Source organism: Cygnus olor, chromosome 15, assembly GCF_009769625.2.
Source record: "Cygnus olor isolate bCygOlo1 chromosome 15, bCygOlo1.pri.v2, whole genome shotgun sequence".
Classification (NCBI taxonomy): domain Eukaryota; kingdom Metazoa; phylum Chordata; class Aves; order Anseriformes; family Anatidae; genus Cygnus; species Cygnus olor.
In genome coordinates, this window is record NC_049183.1 from 15,397,378 (window position 1) to 15,418,226 (window position 20,849).

A 20,849-nucleotide genomic window follows, 5' to 3' on the forward strand; every position below is an offset into this window, starting at 1 on the left:
GTATTCTGAGTAAGGTCCTTTGAGGAGATTCTCCTTTCACTTTGAGGGCCTGCTCTCTTTGCAAAGCAGTTTTAGACATTTTGTTATATGTTGGGAGTCTTGCAAAGCATGCCTCTGCTCTGAAAAGCAGCCCTGGAAACCAGAAGATAAAAGAAAATGGTGCAACTTTGCATTTGTCTTGGATTAGAGGCAACCTCTCAAGGTTGCCCCATGCAAGTCTGAGCCCTGGTTAGCGCCACCAACTCACAGTGGATCCTGAAAAGCAGAATACAGCCAGTGTGCAATAAAGTTGGACAGGTTGCTGATGCTGTTACTGGTGGCCCTGAGCATCACAAAACTGAATTCAAGAGCTTAAAATGGCATCAGTACTCAACAACAACTTCTACAAAAGCAAGGTTAGTCACTGTCTCCCCGTTTTGCACTAAATAAAGCAAGATCCTCATCTGATAGCAAAAACATCACTGATTTCAGATGACTGCTGCTTATAACAAATCATATCTCAGTCTATATTCATGAGGTTTGATTTACGGTGATAATTATCCTGTCTTCATTGTTTGTGTAAAGTATCTTATGCACAGGGAATGTATTTAACTGTTTAACTTCAGCAATAATGAGTCCATTATCACAGAGAGACATCAATCAGTTTTATAGCAGAGCAAAGCTGAAGGATGAAGCATCTGCAACGAGAAGGGAACCTAAGCCAGGCTGAGAGCCCTGTTACAGCTGGGTATATGATACAGAGACAAACGACAGCGCTCCTCCAAACACTGCTGTCAGGATCAGCAGCGGTTTGGTGTACTGGCTCCAACGCAAACAACAAGGCTTTTTGTTACTGCTATAATTTGAAACAAGGTAAAATGATATTAGAAACTATTAGGGACAAAGGGTGCACAGCTTCAAGTGGAATTAGCCCTCTGCAAGACTGTGACATGAACACATTCCAGGCTTCCTCAGCTTTACTCTTTTTAAAATTTACTTTTTAATTGCTAATCCAAAGGGGGGCTCATTCTGCAGGACGGATTTGCCAGCTCACAGTCTGCAGACAGTAGCGTGGGGACTTTGGGAAAAGGGAGCTGAACCCTGGGCTTTGTATACGGGTCCCCCCTCACACTGCAGTGTGCGACAGCAACAACTGATGATGGAGCAGCTTTGGGGCAATCAAACCAAATCAAGATTTCCCTGTAGGAATTGTTGATGCCCTCTCAGAAGACCTGTAGCTTTTTTTTTTTAATCACCTAACTCAACTCCAGATTAAGTGATGCCTTGCTGCAGGCACCCCTCTTTCTACCCTGAATACAAAAGTGTGATTCCTGAGGTAAGATGAAACCACTCCAAAGCTGCAGAGTTTGTAGCAGGTTTCTGTGCAATCCTGGGTCCCTCCAATACCTCCCACAGTTTAGCAGGCCCAGTCCTGGAATCAGGACGTCCCCTCTGACTTGTGCTACATGGGACAATTCCTTCTGGCCTTCAAAATTAGGGAGTTTTTTTCAAAAGCATCTAATCCTCTTGGAAGCACACTCTGAGATGCTTTAAAGGGGCTTTTAAAGGGGCTGGATATTTTTAGATTGGGTATTCAGCATGACAGCTCTTCAAATGCAGCAAGTGATGTTTAGTTGGTTGGCCAAATTTAAAAAAAAAAGCAACACCAACAAAATTCAAACCCTATCATTTAGAATGAAATATTTTCAGAGGTCTAAAAGAAACCCAATTCAAGTCTAGTGACAAAGCATCATCTTGAAGCAGTGGAAATGAAAAGCTTAGAACTCTTCTCCTTTTTTCCCTCCAGCCAAAACTTCTTGCCAAATTCAGCACAGATAAGCATTGTTGACACACATCTCCAGTTTAAAGGATGAACCATTTGACCTAGAAAAGTCCCTTTTTAGCCAAAAAAATTATCTCGTCAACAAACTCTGAAAACAAGGGCACCCAAAGTGACAGCTGCTTCCGAAAAGCACGGTCCACAAAACTACGTGTTGCACGCACAGATACAATTGCAGTTGGAAGCCTCAGGCTTTTTATTCCTTCTGTTTCAGTGTGCCTTTTTGACTGTTCCCCATCATAATTAAAACTGCTGAAAGCAGAAGAACAGAGGTTGCAGCAGACAGGCAAGGAAGCATATCAGTGGCATCTCAGGCACAACAGACTATTGAGAGCTTCGTGTAACCATTCCTGAGCTGTCATTTTGTAAGGAAGTTGGTTGATGTATTCCAACATGTAACCCAGCATCCCAGCATCAAAACGAGAGAAACAGGCTCAAAAAAAAGTCCTAATTAACACTCTTTTAAGCAAAACCCAGCTAAGAGGAATATGCACAAGTGGGAACCAAGAGGAATTACCCTGTCGGTAAGTGCCTGGGTGGAGGTTTGTGCTTACTGTAAGGGAAAGCATCATTAAAGCTTTGGGTCTTGTCTCATTGAATGAGATCTTTTCTTAATTGAGTGACTTTAGAATGGATGAGGAACTCCAGCCTCATTCTTGCATTTGGCTGTAGCAGAAGTGCATTGAAATGCCTGTCATTTTTCCTCTCATTTGAATGGAAGATGTGGTTCCCATTATAGATCTGGCTGAAAAACTTCCAGGCAAGGGAAAAATCCTCAGGGAAGGCTTTCAATCACAATGAACAGAGGCTGAAACAACATGAAGTGGGCAATGGCTGTGGAACAGATCGGGGCACTGAACGATGGCTTACAGAGAAATGGGACAAATGAACCTTTCCCCCTTCCAAACTTGAAATTCATCCCAGGGTGTGAACCTCCTGGGCTGACACATCCGCAGGCACCATGAGCAAGGGTACGCATCTTGGCAGAAGCAGAATCAGCAATGCGGAGACCAAGCAAGCTCACCAGCATGCAGTGCAGGGGCAAAATGCCTAAATCCTTGATTAGATGCAGAGAGCTCACGCAAGGTCCCAGGAGCTTTTTTGACATGCTGGAGCACAGGAAAGGGAACCTCACGTCCAAACAAAAGGGCCATTCCAGCAGGTGGCCTGCAGCATTTGGCTGTCACTGCCAGCTGTCCTACCTGCTCAGGCAGCCTGCTGCTAGCCGAGGAGTAAAGTATCTGAAGGACAAATGAAGGAGGAAATGGGTGGCATCAATTCCCATTTCCCATCCCAAACTTGTTTTCTTCCTGAGCAAGTCACCGCACCTTCATGGCTGTGACATGCTCCTAGCTTCTGTGAAACCAGGTGCAATGAAAAGTTCTCCATCTAAGCACACAATCAAGATAACAGCTCAAACTCCCGTTGCAGCTGACAATTCCTATAATGCTGCTATATTTCCAGACATCTTTGAGAAGGTGATTCAGTTTTTCCTTTCCTGGGCATTCTCATCATGCTGTGTGCCTGCTGGGCTGTCTTCAGCTCTCATGAACACAACCAGTTTTGTGTTTTTTTTTTTTCCTTCCCTCTGACAGCAGCAAGGGAGCTGCTGAATGCAAACCAGTCTCCTCTGAGAATTCCCTCACTAGGGCCTTCTGATGATGGGCCAGAGATGTGTTACGTGTTTGACTTGATTAACTTGTTAACGGAGATGTCTTCTTGCAGCAAAACCTTGTAGAAGCAATATGCACGCAGAATAACAAAGCCAGAAGCAGTTATGAATCTGAGAGCTGCATCCAGGTACTAATTTCAGGATAGACTTTCATTGGAAGCCCCTTAGAAAATGCAGCTCTTCATATGCTGCATTTGAGAAATAGAAGGCCATGAAAAGGGTAAATCAGCCATCACCAGCATTGCCTTAGCCCCTCCTAACTGCCAGACAAACCTGCCTTGTGTTGGATGGATGTTTCCTTAAAGTCCATAAACATCTGCTCTCAAATTTCAGTCCTTCCATCTGCATCCTAAAAGGGAGGCCTAGAGGAACAGTTTGTTCCCTTGGTCTCTTCTTGGTTCCACCTAGCTGACAGTTATTGTTCCTTGAGCTTTGCCTAGCTGGTTTCACCAAGAGCCCTGCTGCCTGATGCAAAGACTGCTGTAAGTATTACCCTTCCGCAAGTCAAACCTGCAATGGTCTAAACAACGGTTCTGTGATGTGCAAAATAGCCTAGGTCACCTTCCTTCCTCCCAAACTGTGCTTCTGAGAAACCACCCAAAGCCCTTGTGTTATAACAGGGTTTCTGCACTCAAGACTGGCCACACCAGGACCGGTGGTTCGGAAAGTGGCACTGTTTTGGTTGTTCCACCAAAACTGTCAGTAATTCAAATTACATTGGACTTTGGTTAGGTGGGTAATTCATCATCTGCAGTGTGACAATACCTGTAATTACTGCTCTTATTGTTACGGCTGAAATTTGTGAGCAATAAAGGGATCTTAATATCATGCCAAACCTCACAGTTAATTTAGGTTCTATCTCCTTTCATTTATTCTGTAATAAGCTAATTAGTTCACACAATTTGCCATTGAACATGCCTTTGTAACAAATATATACATGAATTAGCCTATTACACAACAAATGAGGGGAATCAAAACATGAATAATTTTCATGATTACATAAGAAATTATACTTTCTCTAGCCTCCTATATTGGCATACCATACACAAGGATATTTAGAAGGAGAGGCATTCAGACTTCCCTGTCAGTCTGCTTTTGGGTTTGTTTGTTTGCAGGCTGCACAGTATAAGACCGCCCTTGAAAACTCTTGGGCACAACTTGCAGTCACCATACTTGGAAGATGCCTTCCCAATCTCACCTGTGGGGCTCATTTCACCAATCTGCCTTCTGACAGCTCTTAAACCATGCTAGATTTCAAACTCATTTGGGATAAATCATGAGGGATGCTTTATCCAGCTGAGTCCTAAGACTGCCATTATGCAAAGGGAAGGCTCGCCAGACCTTGAGGTTCAGTGCTCCGTTACAGCCCTTGCAAAGTACCACATATCCATTAGTCCCCAGAAGGGATCAGGACAATTGGATCTGTCTCATCCAGAACACAGCAGAGTGCTTTCTGCCCAGTAATTCAATACCAATTCACAGGGAAGCTCCCAGGCTACTAAAGCCATCAGTTCTACTTTCTGCACCACTTCCTTTGAGGCCTCATCTAACTGATGACCTGGTGCTACCCAGCTTCAAATATTAAATGTAATGAGAGCACAGCTCAACAGCTTTATTTGTTAAATGTCCTCTGCTTACAGCAATTGTTTTGATTTAGCATCCAACCTCTTGCAGTAATGATTTACTGTTTCCATACCAAAGTTAAGCAGCCACCTTACTCCCAACAGCTACTTCTTTACCTGCAGTTACACTGCTTTCAGTTTCTATTCTAAAAATCTCAGTAAAGGAATAAAGATGTAAGAACTCTATTTGTCTAGAAAAGGCTCTTTAGTGTTTGGATGGCCTAAGCAGCGTTATAACCATCTATAAAGCCTCCTGGCATCTGTTAATGTGATCTATGGATACAATATCCAACTTTGCCAGACTCTCTGCTCTTTCCAAAGAAATCAGCTGAAACCTCTGCTGTGGCCAGTGTGTTGTGGGTTAGACTTACACACTTTCAGGCCATGCATGGTGAAGAAATTAAACACCAACACGAAATGAAAGCTTGCAGCCTGCAAATATGCTCTGGAGGTAAAAGGGAAGCAGAACCCCTTGAGAAGCACCTGTTTGTTTTCAAGGCACTGTCTCAGGAACCCTGCAACACGCTGGCCTCTGCACTTTCTCTGGAAGTAACATTGCTGCCCTGTGGTGGGAGCCAGACAGGACCTCCCGGGCACATCCATCAAGCTCTGTTGAAGAACTGTGTGAAAAAGGAGAGTGCAAGTGCAGCCAGAGACCTACCCAACATTCTCACTTTCATTTCCCTCTTTCCTTCGTGCTACTCTCACTATCAGTCAGGCTCCTCTCTTGACATATTAATTCCATGAGAGAACTAAAGCATTTTTAAAAACGTAACCTAGAAGAGGCTTGGAATCTGTCTGAACCCTTCTGGATTTGATTTTGAGCTTCTCACACCAGTAACAGTGCAATTCCAGGTATGCTACTGCTACAGCATGAGAGAGCAAACAAGATGCTCAGAGCAAACAAATTGCCCCCTTTACAGCTCTCAGATGAAAATTGTTATTACATTCATATTAAAGAAAGAATGAAATTCAGAAAAGAAATGTAGAGCTGTGAATGGGTAATTACTTGTCATTAACAAAACTAAAAGGAGATTGTTTCTCATTTAGGACTAGATGTCACCTACACTTCAGGAAGACCAAATAGAACAGGGCATCTAGCTGAAAGCACAAACAAGTTTGTATTAAAAACAAAATGGAGATTAAAGACTGAAAACCACACATGGATCATTACAAATACACTAGCTCTAAGAGACCATAGCCTCAGGACTGTGTAGATGAGCTACCTAGTGTTCCAGAATGACAAACACTTTGAAAATAGTTTGGATACTAGAGGTTTTTTTTGTTTGTTTTTTTTAAAATCACCTGTAACCTGTAAAGTCTCCACAGTCTGAGCTAGAAGCACTTTCGTCTCCAGTGAAGAGCTGTAAAGGAGTTGACCAAGAGAGGCTCAAACCCCACGTGAGCAGGCATCTCTTCACAGGTATTCTAGCCAGAACGGTCTGTTTGGGGTATTTATTCCTCCATGTGGCATATCATACTAACCAGTATAATCCTGTAATTCTTCATTCAAGCCCAAACCATACCATCAAGCTAGTTGCTGCATTTTAGAAGAATAATAATTCATGCTTCAGGACTTGGACAGTGCTCTCCACTTCCTGTACCACAGCAATAAATAAGTATCCCAGCTCTCAAAATGATTTCGTCCCTGGGATTAACCCAAGTCTGATTTTCAGTGACAGAACTTGCCATTCTTTTGTCTGCCTTCAGCAACATTTCCTCCCTCTTCTAGAACTCTGAAAAATGGCTATTCTTTTATTCTCTCCAAATGCTCTCTTGGAGCATTTGTGCTGGTTACTGTCCGATTCATTTACTTGATGCATCTTTATTTGCAGTTTCGTGCAGGTGCAAGCAAATTCCTTTCTCCACTGATGCATTGATCAAAATCCTCCCAAGCAAGAGATGACAAAACAAAAAGAAATAGAAAACCTTTACGAGAATCATACCTGAAATATAGCTATCCAGGCATAGCCAATATTATCAAAATTGATAGCTCCATTGTGTGGGTTTACGTCCCCTGCCATGCATACGTTGTAATACTGGTTCCAGTTTATGCAGGCATTCCTGCTGCTCAAGTCAGGGTTGTATAAACTTGGCGTGTAGGAGTCCATGCTCAAGGTGCACTCCACCTTGTACTCCTTCCTGTTTGGGATGTTGGAGCACTTCTGCATGCCGTTTTCACGATGGGATGAGCAGATGAACGGATTCTCCTCCGCTTCGTCTGTCCGGTAGTACGGATGCAGGAAGGTGAGGTTGTACGTCCTGGAGGGGGAAGAAAGAAAGAGGGATGAGAACCAGTCCCACAGCCCTTGTGACATCAGCAGCAAAAGGCACTGGTTCCTGTCCCTGCTTTAAGTGTTATTTCTCCTTTGCCCTGCTAAGTGGGCTGAATATGCACATAAAAAGGGGCAGACTGCATTGTGGCGACCTTAGAACTGAGGTGCTTTAGGTGCAGAGCAGGCTGAGTGGAAACAAAGAAAGCACTCTGAAGAAATCTGGAACCAAATTGGTGGAGTGTGTGTTTAGAGCTGAGTGTAGCATGGTGACAAAACTGGCCATGCTGCAGTCACAAAGAGGTCAAAAAATATTAAATAGGAATGTCTGTGTTCAATGTATAAGAGTTCTGGCCTGGCCTGCTGCATTCACTGGTGGCTTTGCCGCTGCCTTCCACAGAAAGCAATACCGTGAGGGAAAAGGGAAGTGGCATCCCAAGGAGGGAAACCCAGTAACCTGGGAACACTAAGGAACACTTCCACACAAAGCACTTGGAAAATGTCTTTGTTGCATTGCACAGACACCTGAACAGTTTGGACTTACACACAGCTAACAACAGGATTAGCAACAAGAAATGAAACTCAGTGGGACACCTTTGGGAAAAAATACCTCTTTCCTGGAAGTCTCCGCTTGCTTTCCTTTGTTCCCTTCAGAAAATTAGCAAACAATATCACTGGCACTGCCTCTTTCCATGGCCAAAAATAAGACCCTGAGTCAAGACCCTTATCTTGACAGCAGGAGAACAAGGTCCCTGCAACTGCCCTGCTCTGAAAGCATTTCTCTTCTACCTGAAAATCCCAAAGCCCAACAAGTTTGTCTCGTTTTTGCTCCTTCATACTAGGGACAGCAAGTCACAGCTGAGACATCAGCCCCAACCTTTGCCTACAACCCTTTCTGCTTACAGCATCCTGTAAGGCTCCAGGGATCTTTCAGTTAACGATCAGCCTGAGTTCTCCAAGCGAGCAAATGAGGCAAGACAGTTGGAAGTTGAAATGAGAGGGTAGAGGAAAACACTGTAAAAGCAGCCCAGATGCTTCCCAAAACTTGAGAGCTAGATCCTCTGATGCTCAGAACATGCTTCACACAAGTTGAAGGCAAAGCAGCTTTCCAAGAAATTTGCCCCTCGGCACGTCTCTGGGACGAGTGAGCTGAACTTTAACAAGGAGAGAGGCAGCCGCAGGCCATCTCAAATTCCTTCTGTTCTTGCATAAGAAAAGAAAGAGCCCACATTAATGGGAACTGTATGCTTCCTGCAGATCTGATTTAATTGGCCTGGATAGAGTTTATGGCTCTGTTAGAGCTCCGATAAGCAAGTACTCTAATTGCAGCATGGCAGGGATGTGCCTTTTCCCAAGCCGTGCTCTGAGGCAGATCAAGCAAGCAGAGTCCTCGTCTCTTTGCAGCCTTTGATCAGCATCCGTGGGGCCCACCAGCACTCGCTGCTGAAGTGCTGCTCAAAACATGAGGGTGCAAAGTCCTAGAGGAGACTATCTGCTGTGCTCAGAGCTGCAGGGACCTAAGATGCTAAACAATCAGTCAGGAGATAAGGGAAAAGGCAACACAAATTACAGGACCAAGCAAGATGTGGTGGAAGATAAGCAGGTAATTCCTCAAGACAGTACAGATGCATTTTTATCTGTTTCTGAATGTTCTCAACTCCTGAATAAATTTGGCTCTAAGGATTGCCAAGCTGGTGTTATTCTATATGATTGTTTGAAATTGCTCCCCTAAACCCTTGAGTAACGCAGAAGTCAATCATCACCTGCCTTTTAGGAGAGGTTAATTGGTGCAGGGCAGAACCAAGGGGAAAATGAACCCTGAACAGCTTCCCTAGGGCATTTGGTTCTCCTCCATCCATGAATTACTGGAGATAGGTGTTGAGGATTCATCCAGCTACAGGAATAACCAAGAGGAGCACGCCAGAGAAATTGGGCATTTGCTGGTGACTGAACTTATTCACCAGTTATTCCCCTTCCCTCACACAACATCCCCATTCCCCCCAGACACGACTGTAAAATCTTCCTCCCAGTTTCCAATGCCTTATATTCAAGGGAAGAAACACTTGAAAAACAGTCCTCCAGGACTGCCTAAAAGCCCTCTCCTTCTCCTCCCACAGACTGGCTTCGCTGGGAGGAAATTTCCATATAAAACGAGCTGAAGAAAAGGCTGAGCACTGCTGTGCTAGCGCCGTGTTTGCCGGAAGATCAGATACTACAAGCAGCAGAGTTTGTCACACAGAGGGGGGCATTGTGGAGGTTTGCACAGGATTACAAGGCACAGAGGCACAGGGATGTGCCTGGGAGTGCTACAGACTGTGGGCAAAGACAGCTGAGGGACTTGAGAGAAGAAACAGAGGGAGTAGGAGGAGAAACACAAGGAACAACTTTTCCTGACTCACAAGCAGCACGCAGAGCCCCTGCAGCGCTGTTTTGGCCTCAGTGGGTATACAGAGGGTATAATCAGCTCGGATGCAAAGGGCTCCTGCACCCTCTGATGTGGTGGGGCTGCCACCACCCCTGGGACATCTCCGCTCGCAGCCACAGGGTCTGCATGACCTGCTGCAGCTGTGCTCACTCAGGAAGGTGCTGAGAGCTCTCCGGGCTTTTGTGCGATATGATTAGCCCAGGCAGGGCTGTCCCAGCCCCACCAGCCTCAGGAAGGACGTCTTCTTCTGCTAACCCCAGGTTTGACAGGCCGCATGTCCGTGTCCATCAGCCTCCTCCTCCCAAGAGACTAAGCAGCGCATGCTTGGCACCTCTGAAGCCTTTCCAACAGGACATCAGGTCAGGGCTTTCTGCACCCCGTGGTGGTGAGAGGGGCACAGCCCAGAGCCCAGGCACTACCCTGTGCACTGCCTGGTTCAGCAAGGTTACGAGCGGCTTCCCCAGGGCTGATTCCACCACTCTTGAAACCAGGACCCAGTGGGCTGCAGGCAAAGCTACCCTATGAGTCCCTACCGCAATGGCAGGAGAGATGTCTCATGTGCTACCTTCTCGTCAAAGCACACGGACCTCCAGCTTGGGCAGGTCTCCACAGTTCTCATCCACTCCTGATGTGATACCTCATGTAAACCCACAGCTTTGGCTCCAGCTGGTGGCTCAACGCCCAGCCCGGTGCTTACAGCAGGGAGAGCTGCAGAGGGGGGCCTCACGGAGCATAACCTGCAACGCTGAAGCTACGCGTTGAACTCAGCCCTGCAACGAACCCACGTGCTCTCAGAACATCTCTTGCTCTTTCTTGCTCCCTCAAAGCAATGCTGGCCAAGGCTCTTTGATCTGCGTGTGCCACTCCAGGTGACACTCTTCCAAACTAGAACTAGAAAACTTGCTCCAGAGCCAGGTGAAGCTGTGGGACACCTCAAAAACTTATTTCCTTCGCTGCCCTGGAAGCAACGTCCCAGAGCAACACCAGCAGCAGGCATTTCCTGATCACAGAAGGCTTTTGGCAGCGGGCAGGATGGGAAGGCTCAGCACACCGCAGCTCGTGGGCCAGTGTAATTAGGATTCTACCCAGAGCAAAGCTGGACTTGCAGAGGGAGACGGACCATCTGGAGGGATGATTGGGTAATTAGCGGCTATGGCTGCACAAGCTCCTTTCCTGGGAGCAGTTTCGCGTTCAGATGCAGGCACGCAGCCTGTGCCAAGAACGCTGCCCATGGAAGAAGCGCTCAGACAGAAGGGCTGGTGCGTCAGCGTGATGCTCTGCTCCGAGCTCACACCCGAGCCCCCTGCGAGCTGCCTCTCCCACCGCAGCACAGTAACACGGCACCCAGCGCCACGCAGAGCCGCAGCTGCCTGCCCTCGCAGCTGCAGGACCGATATGCATTGGCCCACATTAATCATCGAGGTTTCAGCCCCCAGAGGTGATCTCCCATCGCCTGATGTGCCCTCCCCAGCTGGGCAGGCTGGATGGGGACACAACGAGCTGCAGAGCAGCCTGCCAGCCAGTTCCGCAGGAGCCTGTGCACCCAGCTTGGTTGGAGGGGGGGGATGCAGCCAGGCTGGGAAGCTGCAGGACCGGTCCCCTCCGTGCCATGCCTCTATTCACTACACACTGCAACTTGAAAGGCTTGTGATGAGCCACAGTCAGATTTCAGAGGCTGTTGCCTGTGAGTCACAGTTTAGGAAGCCTTGGGCTGAAAGAGAAAAAACTGCCTGCAGACATGCTGCCTTGGGCTGTGATCTGAAGAGCTGCAGAGGGATCTGGGCACAGACCCTCTGGGGAAACGACACACTGTGGTGGCTGTGGGAAGAAAATAAAGCACAGCTTGATTGCAAAGGGTGGATGAAGCTCGATTTGGTTCTGCTGCTAACTGAGGTTTTATCCTCCCTTCTCTGCCTTGCTCATTTCTGCAACTTCCCCCCAAATCATTCACAAACTAAGAGTCCTGCCCTTGACAAGCCAAATGCAACTGCACTGGGGCCAATTCCTGCCCCAGCCCTTTTCAAGCCCTTCTCCCTTTTGTGTGCCTGGGCATGGGATGCCACGAGCACCAGTCTGGCCAGGGTAGCAGGGACGGGACATACCACTGGGCAGCAAGCACTGCGAATTTAAGACCTTTTTCTGGTTCCTCTGTTTGAAGGCTGTGTTGGCAGAACCAGAGAGGGGAAAGAAGGAAGGAATGGCAGGAATGAGAAGCCAAGTGTTGCAGAAAAAGAAAATCCTCAATATCCACAAAATAAATGAATGCGCCCTGCCAAGACCACCTACTTCCATGTGCACAAGAGGTCAGACTTCCTTGTTCCTTACCGACAGGCATAGTCCAAATAACTCATTAATGGTAATGAATCCACTAATCGTGAGACCCTTGTGCTCCAGGGAAAAGTCACGAGAAACTAAGCCCCAGAATGGATCTTGTTATCACATTAGAAAGGATTAACACCCCTCTCTCGGCCAGCTGCCCAGTGCACATCTTTCTCTGGGCTTACAGCAGCTTTCCTATGCATTTCCCTCTTTCAGTTTCTGGGCAAGAAGCAGGAAAATCTGCTCTCTCCCATGCCAAGAGAGGCTGAACAATAATTCCCTGCCCCATCTGCCCCCAGGCTCAGCCTTCCCATGCTGGACAGCACCCACAAGGGCTGGAGCACAGCGCATGGTCTGAGCACTATCCTGCTTCAGCTTCCTGAGGAACAGAGGGGGAAAGGGAAAAGGCAGAGACTCAGCACCAAGCAGGATGGATTCCCTCTGAGAGGAGGCTGCTCTCTGGAGGAAACCCTGCTGACAGCCCAACGTCACAGCACAGAGTGATGCCAGGAGGAGCAATTAGGCAACACTCAGAAGTACCTTTCAAACTCAGAGCTGTCTGCCTTGGCCGAATGCGCCTTCAAGTAGCTCTGTAAAAGCCAAGGAGCCAAAGGCAGTACAATGCCAAGCAGGTAGAGTTAATTAAGACTGAAGTGCCCACATTAGAACTGTCCTGCAGCATTAGACAAATACAAAGTGCTTCACAGCTCTCTCTCCTCTCCTGCTTCCAAACGGCTGAGTTCCCTGAAAGGCTCCATGGGGAGGAAAACGCTCCTCTGTATAACACCCCAGCCCCAGGAGCAGCAGCCCAGACGAGCTGGGGGTGACCCTGTTCCTTCATTTACCACGGCAGCAGCTCGTGCTGGCAGCAGGCAGCCAGAGGGGCTGCGTGGGGGAGACACACCGCAGATGTTGAGGACCTCCTGCACTTGCTCATAAAGCAGCAGAGGCCATCCCGATGCTGCCATTCCCCACTGCTGTGCAATAACAAGGGAAACAGCCCGGCCACCAAGGTCCCCAGGGGACTGAAGAGGCCTCCGAGCCATCAGAGCCCTCCGTGGGACACAGCAGTGCCCCACTCCAGTTTATTGCTCGTCAACTCACCAGAGTGCAACAGCACAGAAACTCTCTGCAATTCCTTCAAAGTCACTGCTGAAAGAACCCTTAATAAAACCACCTCCTTTCAGCAGGACACTGCGTCGGAACAGCACAATTTTCAAAGGGGGGGGAAGGCAGACATTTCCAGCGCACCTCAAAGAAGTCCCCGGATTTCAATTTGAAGGTACCGTGTTTGAAAATAGTTTCTTTACTTGAAGCAGCCGTCTTTCAAAAGGGATTTTAAAATGGTTTCACAGGAAGAAGAATTATGGCAAAATCAAAGTCCCTCCTGCATCTGATGCCTGCTGTAAAGCCACATGGCCCAGAAAGCTGCTGGCAGCAAGCAGGCAGAGAAGCACGCGGCAGACTAAAAACTGCATTTGAAGCACTGGTCTCTGAGCTCACATCTGCTTCACTCCCCAAACGCTTTGGTGCTGTGACCCTTCCTTGCCTGGCACCTGCACCGTGTCCAGATGCTCTCCCTCGCTTTAAAGCAGTGCTGGTCTCACCTGGGAGGGTTTGAACCACCACTACGGTGAGCCCTGCCTATAAGCCAGTCCCTTGTTGGGACTGTAAGGAAAACTGGACCAGGACCACCATCTGCCCAGCCCCCAGCCACGTGCACAGGGTGTCTGTCCACCCTCCATCTCCTCACAGCCTGCTGAAGCACTGGTGAACATTATTTTGGGCTGAGGACAACAGCACTGGGATTTAGCAGGACTTGGCAGATGAAACTAGATGGCCAGAGTCTCATTCCTCCTTCCCCACAGAGCTCTATTCTGTTTACTTCTATTGAAAACCAGAGCTTTACTTTAATCCTACAGACCCTGCGTGAAGGTTTTGTTGTAGTTTTCATTCTCTGGCAGCTCTCCCTGGAAGGGGACGGTCAGTTAGGGCTCTCCAGCAGCGATGCCAAGCGCAGCAGCTCCGTGCAGGGATGGAGCAAGTGATGGATCCTCTGCAGCCCAGCCCCAGCCTCGACCTCGCCTGCAGCTCCACGCTGTCTTGTGAGCAGACAGCATCTCACTGCTGGGCAGAAGGAATTGCTGTTTTGGGGCCAGTGCTGTAAATTTTGCTGTTGGGGTGTTAGAGGCTGCTGCAGGGGCAAACCAGTGAACCCTACCTCGATGCCTGGAATGGGGATTTCCTGCTGGGTTTCTCAAGTCTAAAGCTAACCCAGCAAAACACAGACCCAGACAGCAGCTTCGGCCTGGCTGACCATATCAGAGCACATTTTGGGTTTCTCTGATACCCCTGAAGGGCCCAGGAGCCAGCACAGAGCCATGGTGAGGCAGGAAGGAGAACATCCCACAAACCTGTCTCCTCAAACAGCTCCCGAGGCTTAGCACAGGGAGCCCGACTTCACTGCAGACGGGCTGAGACCCTGATAAGAAGATCCTGCGACACCTTTGATGCTGATAATGGCCATTACATAACAGCCGCTTTCCTCCCTGGCTGCTTAATATCTGTACTTAGCAAACAATCACTCCGTGGTTAATTTAAAAGCTCCACTTTGCAAGAAATCACACAGCATTTTAAAAGGCTGGTCAAAAAGCTCGGGCAAGTCCCTCTCATCTAAGGACAGCTCCAAGGCTCTGCCCACACGGGGCCGGCCCCCCGGATACAGCAACATGACCATCCTAGCCCAGCTTTACGATGACAGCCCCCGGATTTCTGCAGGTGACAGAGGATCCCAGCAACCAGCAGATCCCTGCCAAGGATGCAGGAGAGAGCTCACCAGCTTGGAGCAAGGAGATGTGGGAGTGGAGGCACACGCAGATGGCAGGCTCATTGATTTTTTGCCTTTCAGCATCACTGATGGGATGAGTAAGTGTCATCAGGGATGGTCTGCAGCAGAGAGAGAGGCTTGGAGAGCTGAAAGCCACCGGACTAATCAGGGAGAGGCAGGAACAGGACCCGGGGTAAAGCTGAGGGATAATATCTGCTCATTTTCTAGACACAATACAAGCACTAGGCAGCAGATGATTACAAACAGACATAATTACAGGTTCTCTCTTCTCCTGCTGAACTAGAGCTGCCCTGATTAGCTAGTCTCCAGCACTTCCTTACCTCTGAGCCGCTAACATCTTCAGCGGCCTCCGACAAGAGACCTTCTGGAAGGATTTTTTCAGGCCCACCTCCTCGCCTGCAGGAGCTTGCAGGAACGCTGGCAAGCCGCACTTGGCTTTGACATTGGTTGTGCTGATGGTTTTTATGATGATGGGTTTTAAGTTGTGGCCATACAAGGCACTGCTGAAGGGGCACTCCAGGAGCCAAGGGTCATCCTGTGCCAGCTCAAGCCCTGAACCAGGTCCAGAACCCATCCAGGGAGCCCAGGCAGGAGACAAAAGGGCCAGGGACAGAAACAGGCCCACCTACAGCACTGCTCAGACCAGAACCAAGGCCCCCAGGCTGACTTAAATAGAGCTCGTGGGCCATGGCCAGGGTGGGGATGGGGTCTCAGGTGAGGGTCATTAAGGCAATTAAGGCCTATTAGCACCCTCAGCACCTGGCAGGGATGTTGGTCCATGCAGTTGCCGAGCTTGGAAGAACCAAAACTGAGGTGTCCATCAAAGAGAAGAGGCAGCTGAGTGTCCTGCACATCTCTGGTGCCTGCTCAGACAGAGCGGTGTACTAATGCCTTTCCATGTCATGCTTCTTACTGCTCCTACAGTGGCACATTGGGGTGTTTCAGCAGCACCTCTGTCACTGTCTGTTCCAGAGGGCAGAGCACCGAATTAACCCCGTGCCCACAGGTGCAGTGCGCTGGGTGACCTCCCAGACCCGCGCAGCTTTGGGAAGTGGCCATTTTCAGAGCTTTAGTTTGTTCCAAATCCTCAAATTCCCAGAGTCAGGGATCTCAGCTTCCTTGGTCAGAGATAAACCAAACCACTAACGTCCTTGCCCTTTGGGGAAAAACACGAGAAAGCCACTGCAAACCCTCAGGAACCTGCCAACAAGAAGCACCTGGGCTCAGAGTCCCAAAACCTCGAGAACCGGGGGCAGGACTGCGGTGCCTGAGCGCTGCAGGTCCCACTGGCTGGGGAATGGGAGCTAGAGGTGATGGGGGACAGCTCCGAGCACCTCCTGAGTGACAAAACCCGCACCACCAGGGCTCTTCCACCAGGGCACAGGGAGAAAGGATGACAAGGAGGGGACTTTTGTGTACTCACGTTGCCAAATTCCTGTCTAGGAAACACCTGTTTCTCAGCAGCCCTGCCCAGAGCTGCACACCGACGATCCCAAAGATGAAGAAGACAAAGAAGCACAAGAGGAGGACGTTGCCTAACATAGGCAGAGTATCTAACAGCAGGGTGACCAGTATTCGCATACCTGTGGGGAGAAGGAGAAGACAGATTAGAGGAGCCCTTCGATGGGGCCAGCGCGAGTACCACACGTTCCCATGTGCTGCCAGGCTCCATCCTGCAGCCAGGGCATTTCGGGCAGAGGAACCAGGATGCATAAATCAGATCCTTGTGAACTTTTCTTTCAAAACAGCAGGCTCTTGTCCCATTTGAGAGGCTACCCTGTGCTGGCAGAGCGAGGCCAGAGGCACAGCCACGGCTCCTGAGCCCCCACACGCTGATGACATGTCCATTATGGTGTCTAGCTTTGAATTTTGTATTTCCCCCTAAATCTTAAGGCTGAGAAGGAAGGTAAAGAGTACAGAGCAAGGGGACAAATGGCCAACGTAGCACAACTCCAAAGGGAGGGCCTAGGGGTGGGATTTTCAGATGTTCTCAGCGACACGGCGCTCCGCAGCACGCAGACACGGGCAGAGCTGCAAGACAGCCGCTCGCGCAGAAACTCCCCCGCAAACCATCAGCCTCTTGAGGAATTGTCAAAATATATATTTATACACATATTGAACGCCTCACATGAATAACACAAATTGTTCCCCTAAACAATGCGGAGCCTCGTGTAGGATGATAACCGCGGTTACTCTCCGCGGGTGATTCCACTTCCACCACCGGCAGCTGAGAGCAGCTCACGCTCCAAGAAGTGGGGACAGGGCAAATTTGGACTTTTTCTGATGCAAGAAGCGGGATACAAATGTTTGTTCCCCTAGGAAGTGCTCTCAGCTCTGCTCCCTTCTACTGCCCAGTGCTGTTGGGACCTGCCTGGATGGTCCCAGACCACTGCAAGGCTCCCTGTGAACCGGCAGGCAAAGTGGGGGCTGCCTCGACTCCTTTGCTGCCAGGGACACGCTGACTTCTGTGCAAGGGCTCCCTAAATAAGAAGATGGAGCACTGAGAGAAGCTTGCAGGGCCCCCGTTAACCTTTGTGCCCCCATCCAGCACGCTCCTGGTGCTCCCTGTGGACTGGGCGGGGAGGCAGGGACTGGGCAGAGCACATCAGGGCACCTTCAAGGAGAAAGCAGGAATGAAAAGGGAACAACGACTCGCTGCTCAGCCTTTCAACAGAGGTTAAATGAATCTCTGAGACACCAACCGACCGGCCATCATCCCGACAGCTGATAATTGATGAGAGGAGAAATAATGAAAAGAGCAACTGATAAAGGCAAATGCTAAATTACAGAAAGGAATAAAATGAAAAACCGAGCCTGGGGAGCGCGGTGCTCTGCAGAGAGCAGGGCTCAAGTTTATGGCATGATGGCAATCGATGTGTCTGCTGGGTAAGACTGGTGACCCTGCTGCCTTCGGAGGCATTTTGTCCCGCTCAGAAGCTGTTCAGCAAACTCCTTTCCCTGCTTGCCTGGGGCTGTTTCCCTCCGCTTCCCCTAGCAGGATGCTGCTCTCCACCAGCCGCCACAGCTAGGGAGCATCATTCCCACCGCCACGTCCCTCTCTTGCCCCCACCAATTTCCAGGGGGTCTTTGCACCCAGCCAGCCCCAGGGCCGGGTGCTGGGAGGAGCAGGGGCTCCAGGAACATGGTGCCTCCTTTCCCCAGTGCCTCCGAGGCTGCGGGCAGGCAGCGCTGGCAGCAGCCGCAGCCCCACGCCGCGCCGCCCCCCTCCTCGCGTGGCTCTGCCAGCGGAAACGCGGAGCAGCCAAGCGGGGCCGGAGCCGGCGTTACCTTGTCAGCACGGCACAAGTCTTTAAAGCACCTCTGCCAAGAAGTCTGCGCTAATAAATAATTAGGTGTGACTAATGACCTCTGCATCCTGGAGCAACAGCCTTTCAAGGTCTCCGTGCCCAGCTGTGCCTTGGCTCCGGCGCGGCTCCCCGCTGCTGGCGCCGGCAGCGGATGCCTCTGCTGAGGAGCCACGGTCCCGGCTGCCAGCCTCGTGCCAGCCCTGCCAGCTCCAACCCAGTGCTGCTGGTACCCCACGGGGAAGGGACCCGGCTCACGTCCCTGCCGTCCCCGTGACCGCAACGCCGGTGCCGGCCGTGGGGACAAGGCAAAAGCGGTGCCAGAGGCATAAGCCCCCGCAAAGAGCACATCACAAAGCACTGCTCCTCAGACCTCCGTGCAAATCTATCTTTAGACAAGCAGAAAGGACTCAATTCCCACTGGAAAGAGGATGATGAACTTTTCTTCTTCTTCTTTTCTTCCTTTTTTTTCCCCACTCGCCAATATCCTCACCCACTTTTTTCCCAAAAATGGTTAAAATTCATCTTCCCGTGCCAGACAACTTTTTTCCGCTCAGCTACTTGTGGTATTTCGGGTTGTTTAGTGGCACCATCCTTGGGATTGAATCCATCTGTTCGCTATCCGCTCAGGGTGCTCGAGGCTCTCAGCAGAATGTCAAGTGTGCCATGGGAAAAGTTCGTGAGCACCGGTTGGGATGAAACAAGGATCAGGATTTCTTTTTGTTCCCATTCCATGTGATGCCCGGTTTAAACCACAGAGTAGAAAAATAAAAATAAAACAGTGAAATGGGCTTGAAAAAACACTGACCACTACTAAAAAAAACCCCAAACTACAGCCCCAGCCAAATGTATAAAATGCAGAAATTATATTTTTCCAGTTATTTCCAAGGAATAATTTCTAATAGAGATGATGTTTTTATTGGCCAGGGTTCTCCTTTCTTTTCTTAACAAATAAAATAAAAACGAAATAGTCTTGCGGGTGAATTTATTATGCCTGGAAGCGCAGCACTAACAGCACTGGCTGAAACCCAGGAAAGTGCCCAGGCATCACGGGGATAAATCGCTGGGCAATTTCTCATGGATTTCTCATGGGTCCCTGCTTCCCCGTGCCTGAGACTGGATGCCAGGCTCGTCTCTGCTGACCCAGCCCTAATTCATATCTGCTCGATGTCGTCCTGTGGCTGCCACCGAGCTGAAAACCCCGCTCCAGCCAGCGGCATCCCGGCACTGGGGATGTGGGGATGGTGCTGAGCAGGAGCTGAGGCTGCGCCGCGGGCTGGGACGCGGGGGATGTCCCAGGTAATCCCCTGCTAAGCTGCAGCATCCCCACGGATGAAAGACTGGAGATGTAACTTATTGCTGGGAACTCCAAAAATACAACAAAATAGAGGGTTATCGCTATCCATTCTCTGCAGAACCTGGATTATGTCAGGCATCGGTCTGAAACAGTGAAAATAACGAAGTGAAAAGCGGATGGAGTTGGTGTCTCATAAACAAGTAAAGTCTGTGATTATCTGCCCTCCAGGAACCGAGATATTTCCAAGAATACTAATCCCAGCCTGGCGCTTGTTCAGGACACCGGTAACGCTGCAGGACCAGCCTAGCTGCTCACCAAGCCCAGGAAATTCCAAAAATGGGTTTAGCTCTTCGGATTTAATCTCACATATTAGTAACAAAAAAAACGAAGATTTTCTATCGCCTGTCTTCTGACAAAAAGAAAACAATCTAAGCGTCAAAAATGGCTTCTGCTCACAGTCCAGCCGAGTTTTGTGTTGTGCCGTCGGGCTGCTCCGAAGCCCTGTGAACAAAACCTCATTGGGAAACCAAAGCTCCGGAGGGTTTCGAGGTCCTTTTTAGCTTCTCATTTCTTTATGTCTTGTTTTTAACTCCTAATGACATCGCTGCTGAATTTACAGATTAAAAAAAAAAAAATTTTAAAAAAAGAAAGATCCCAGAGAATTTGAGCTCAGAGAGAAACTTCAAAGATTCCCATGCGTAAACATCCATCTGTTCCCTTGCATGTTCATCTGAAGTACTGGAACCGAAACCGATCTGGGGGAGTTTGTTTTGGTGTCTCTGGACTTGCCGACATAACAGGCAATTAATCTCAGCAGGATGTTCAGCGAGGACTGGTGGGGCTGTGTCATTTGAACATGCTCTTCAAAACACCAAGAATGTACTATTTTTTTTTTGTGAGGAACCTATATGATTTCTACGCAACGCTGCTGCATTTTGTATTGAGTGGATTTTGGTTAAAAAGTGATGAAAGAGCTATGAAATTAGTATCTTGCAAAGGTCGCTCAGCAGACGGCTGGTACTGGCAGGAAATTATTTCAACTTGTTGGTTCGTCTTTCAAATTGGATTTAGAAGACAAGCAGCTGAAGCCACTTGAAAATGGATTTAGGGGCCACTTGAACTTCCTATTGTGGATGAACCCAATTTTGTTCTACATGACAGCAAACCCTCTGTGGTATTTTACCAACAACAGAGACTGCTGTGCTTCTAATCCTGAACACAAAGAGACTGAAAGACCTTAAATAGCTGAGAGGAAAAAATGAACCTATC

At 48.9% G+C, this 20,849-nt stretch overlaps 1 protein-coding gene across 4 annotated transcripts in view; it reads right to left on the minus strand.

Moving 5' to 3' along the window:
* The window catches only part of CACNA1H (calcium voltage-gated channel subunit alpha1 H), a 227,814-nt gene that overhangs the window by 94,330 nt on the left and 112,635 nt on the right, over nucleotides 1-20,849 (minus strand). For 3 of the 4 annotated variants that reach the window (XM_040574186.1, XM_040574187.1, XM_040574185.1), the window contains exons 6-7: nucleotides 16,402-16,561; nucleotides 7,060-7,375 (exon numbers count right to left, since the gene is read on the minus strand). In XM_040574186.1, coding sequence (XP_040430120.1) covers nucleotides 7,060-7,375; nucleotides 16,402-16,561 — 476 coding nt within the window. Of the gene's footprint in view, nucleotides 1-7,059; nucleotides 7,376-15,298; nucleotides 15,696-16,401; nucleotides 16,562-20,849 lie in introns of those variants that run through there. The other variant, XM_040574188.1, reaches the window with a different exon arrangement.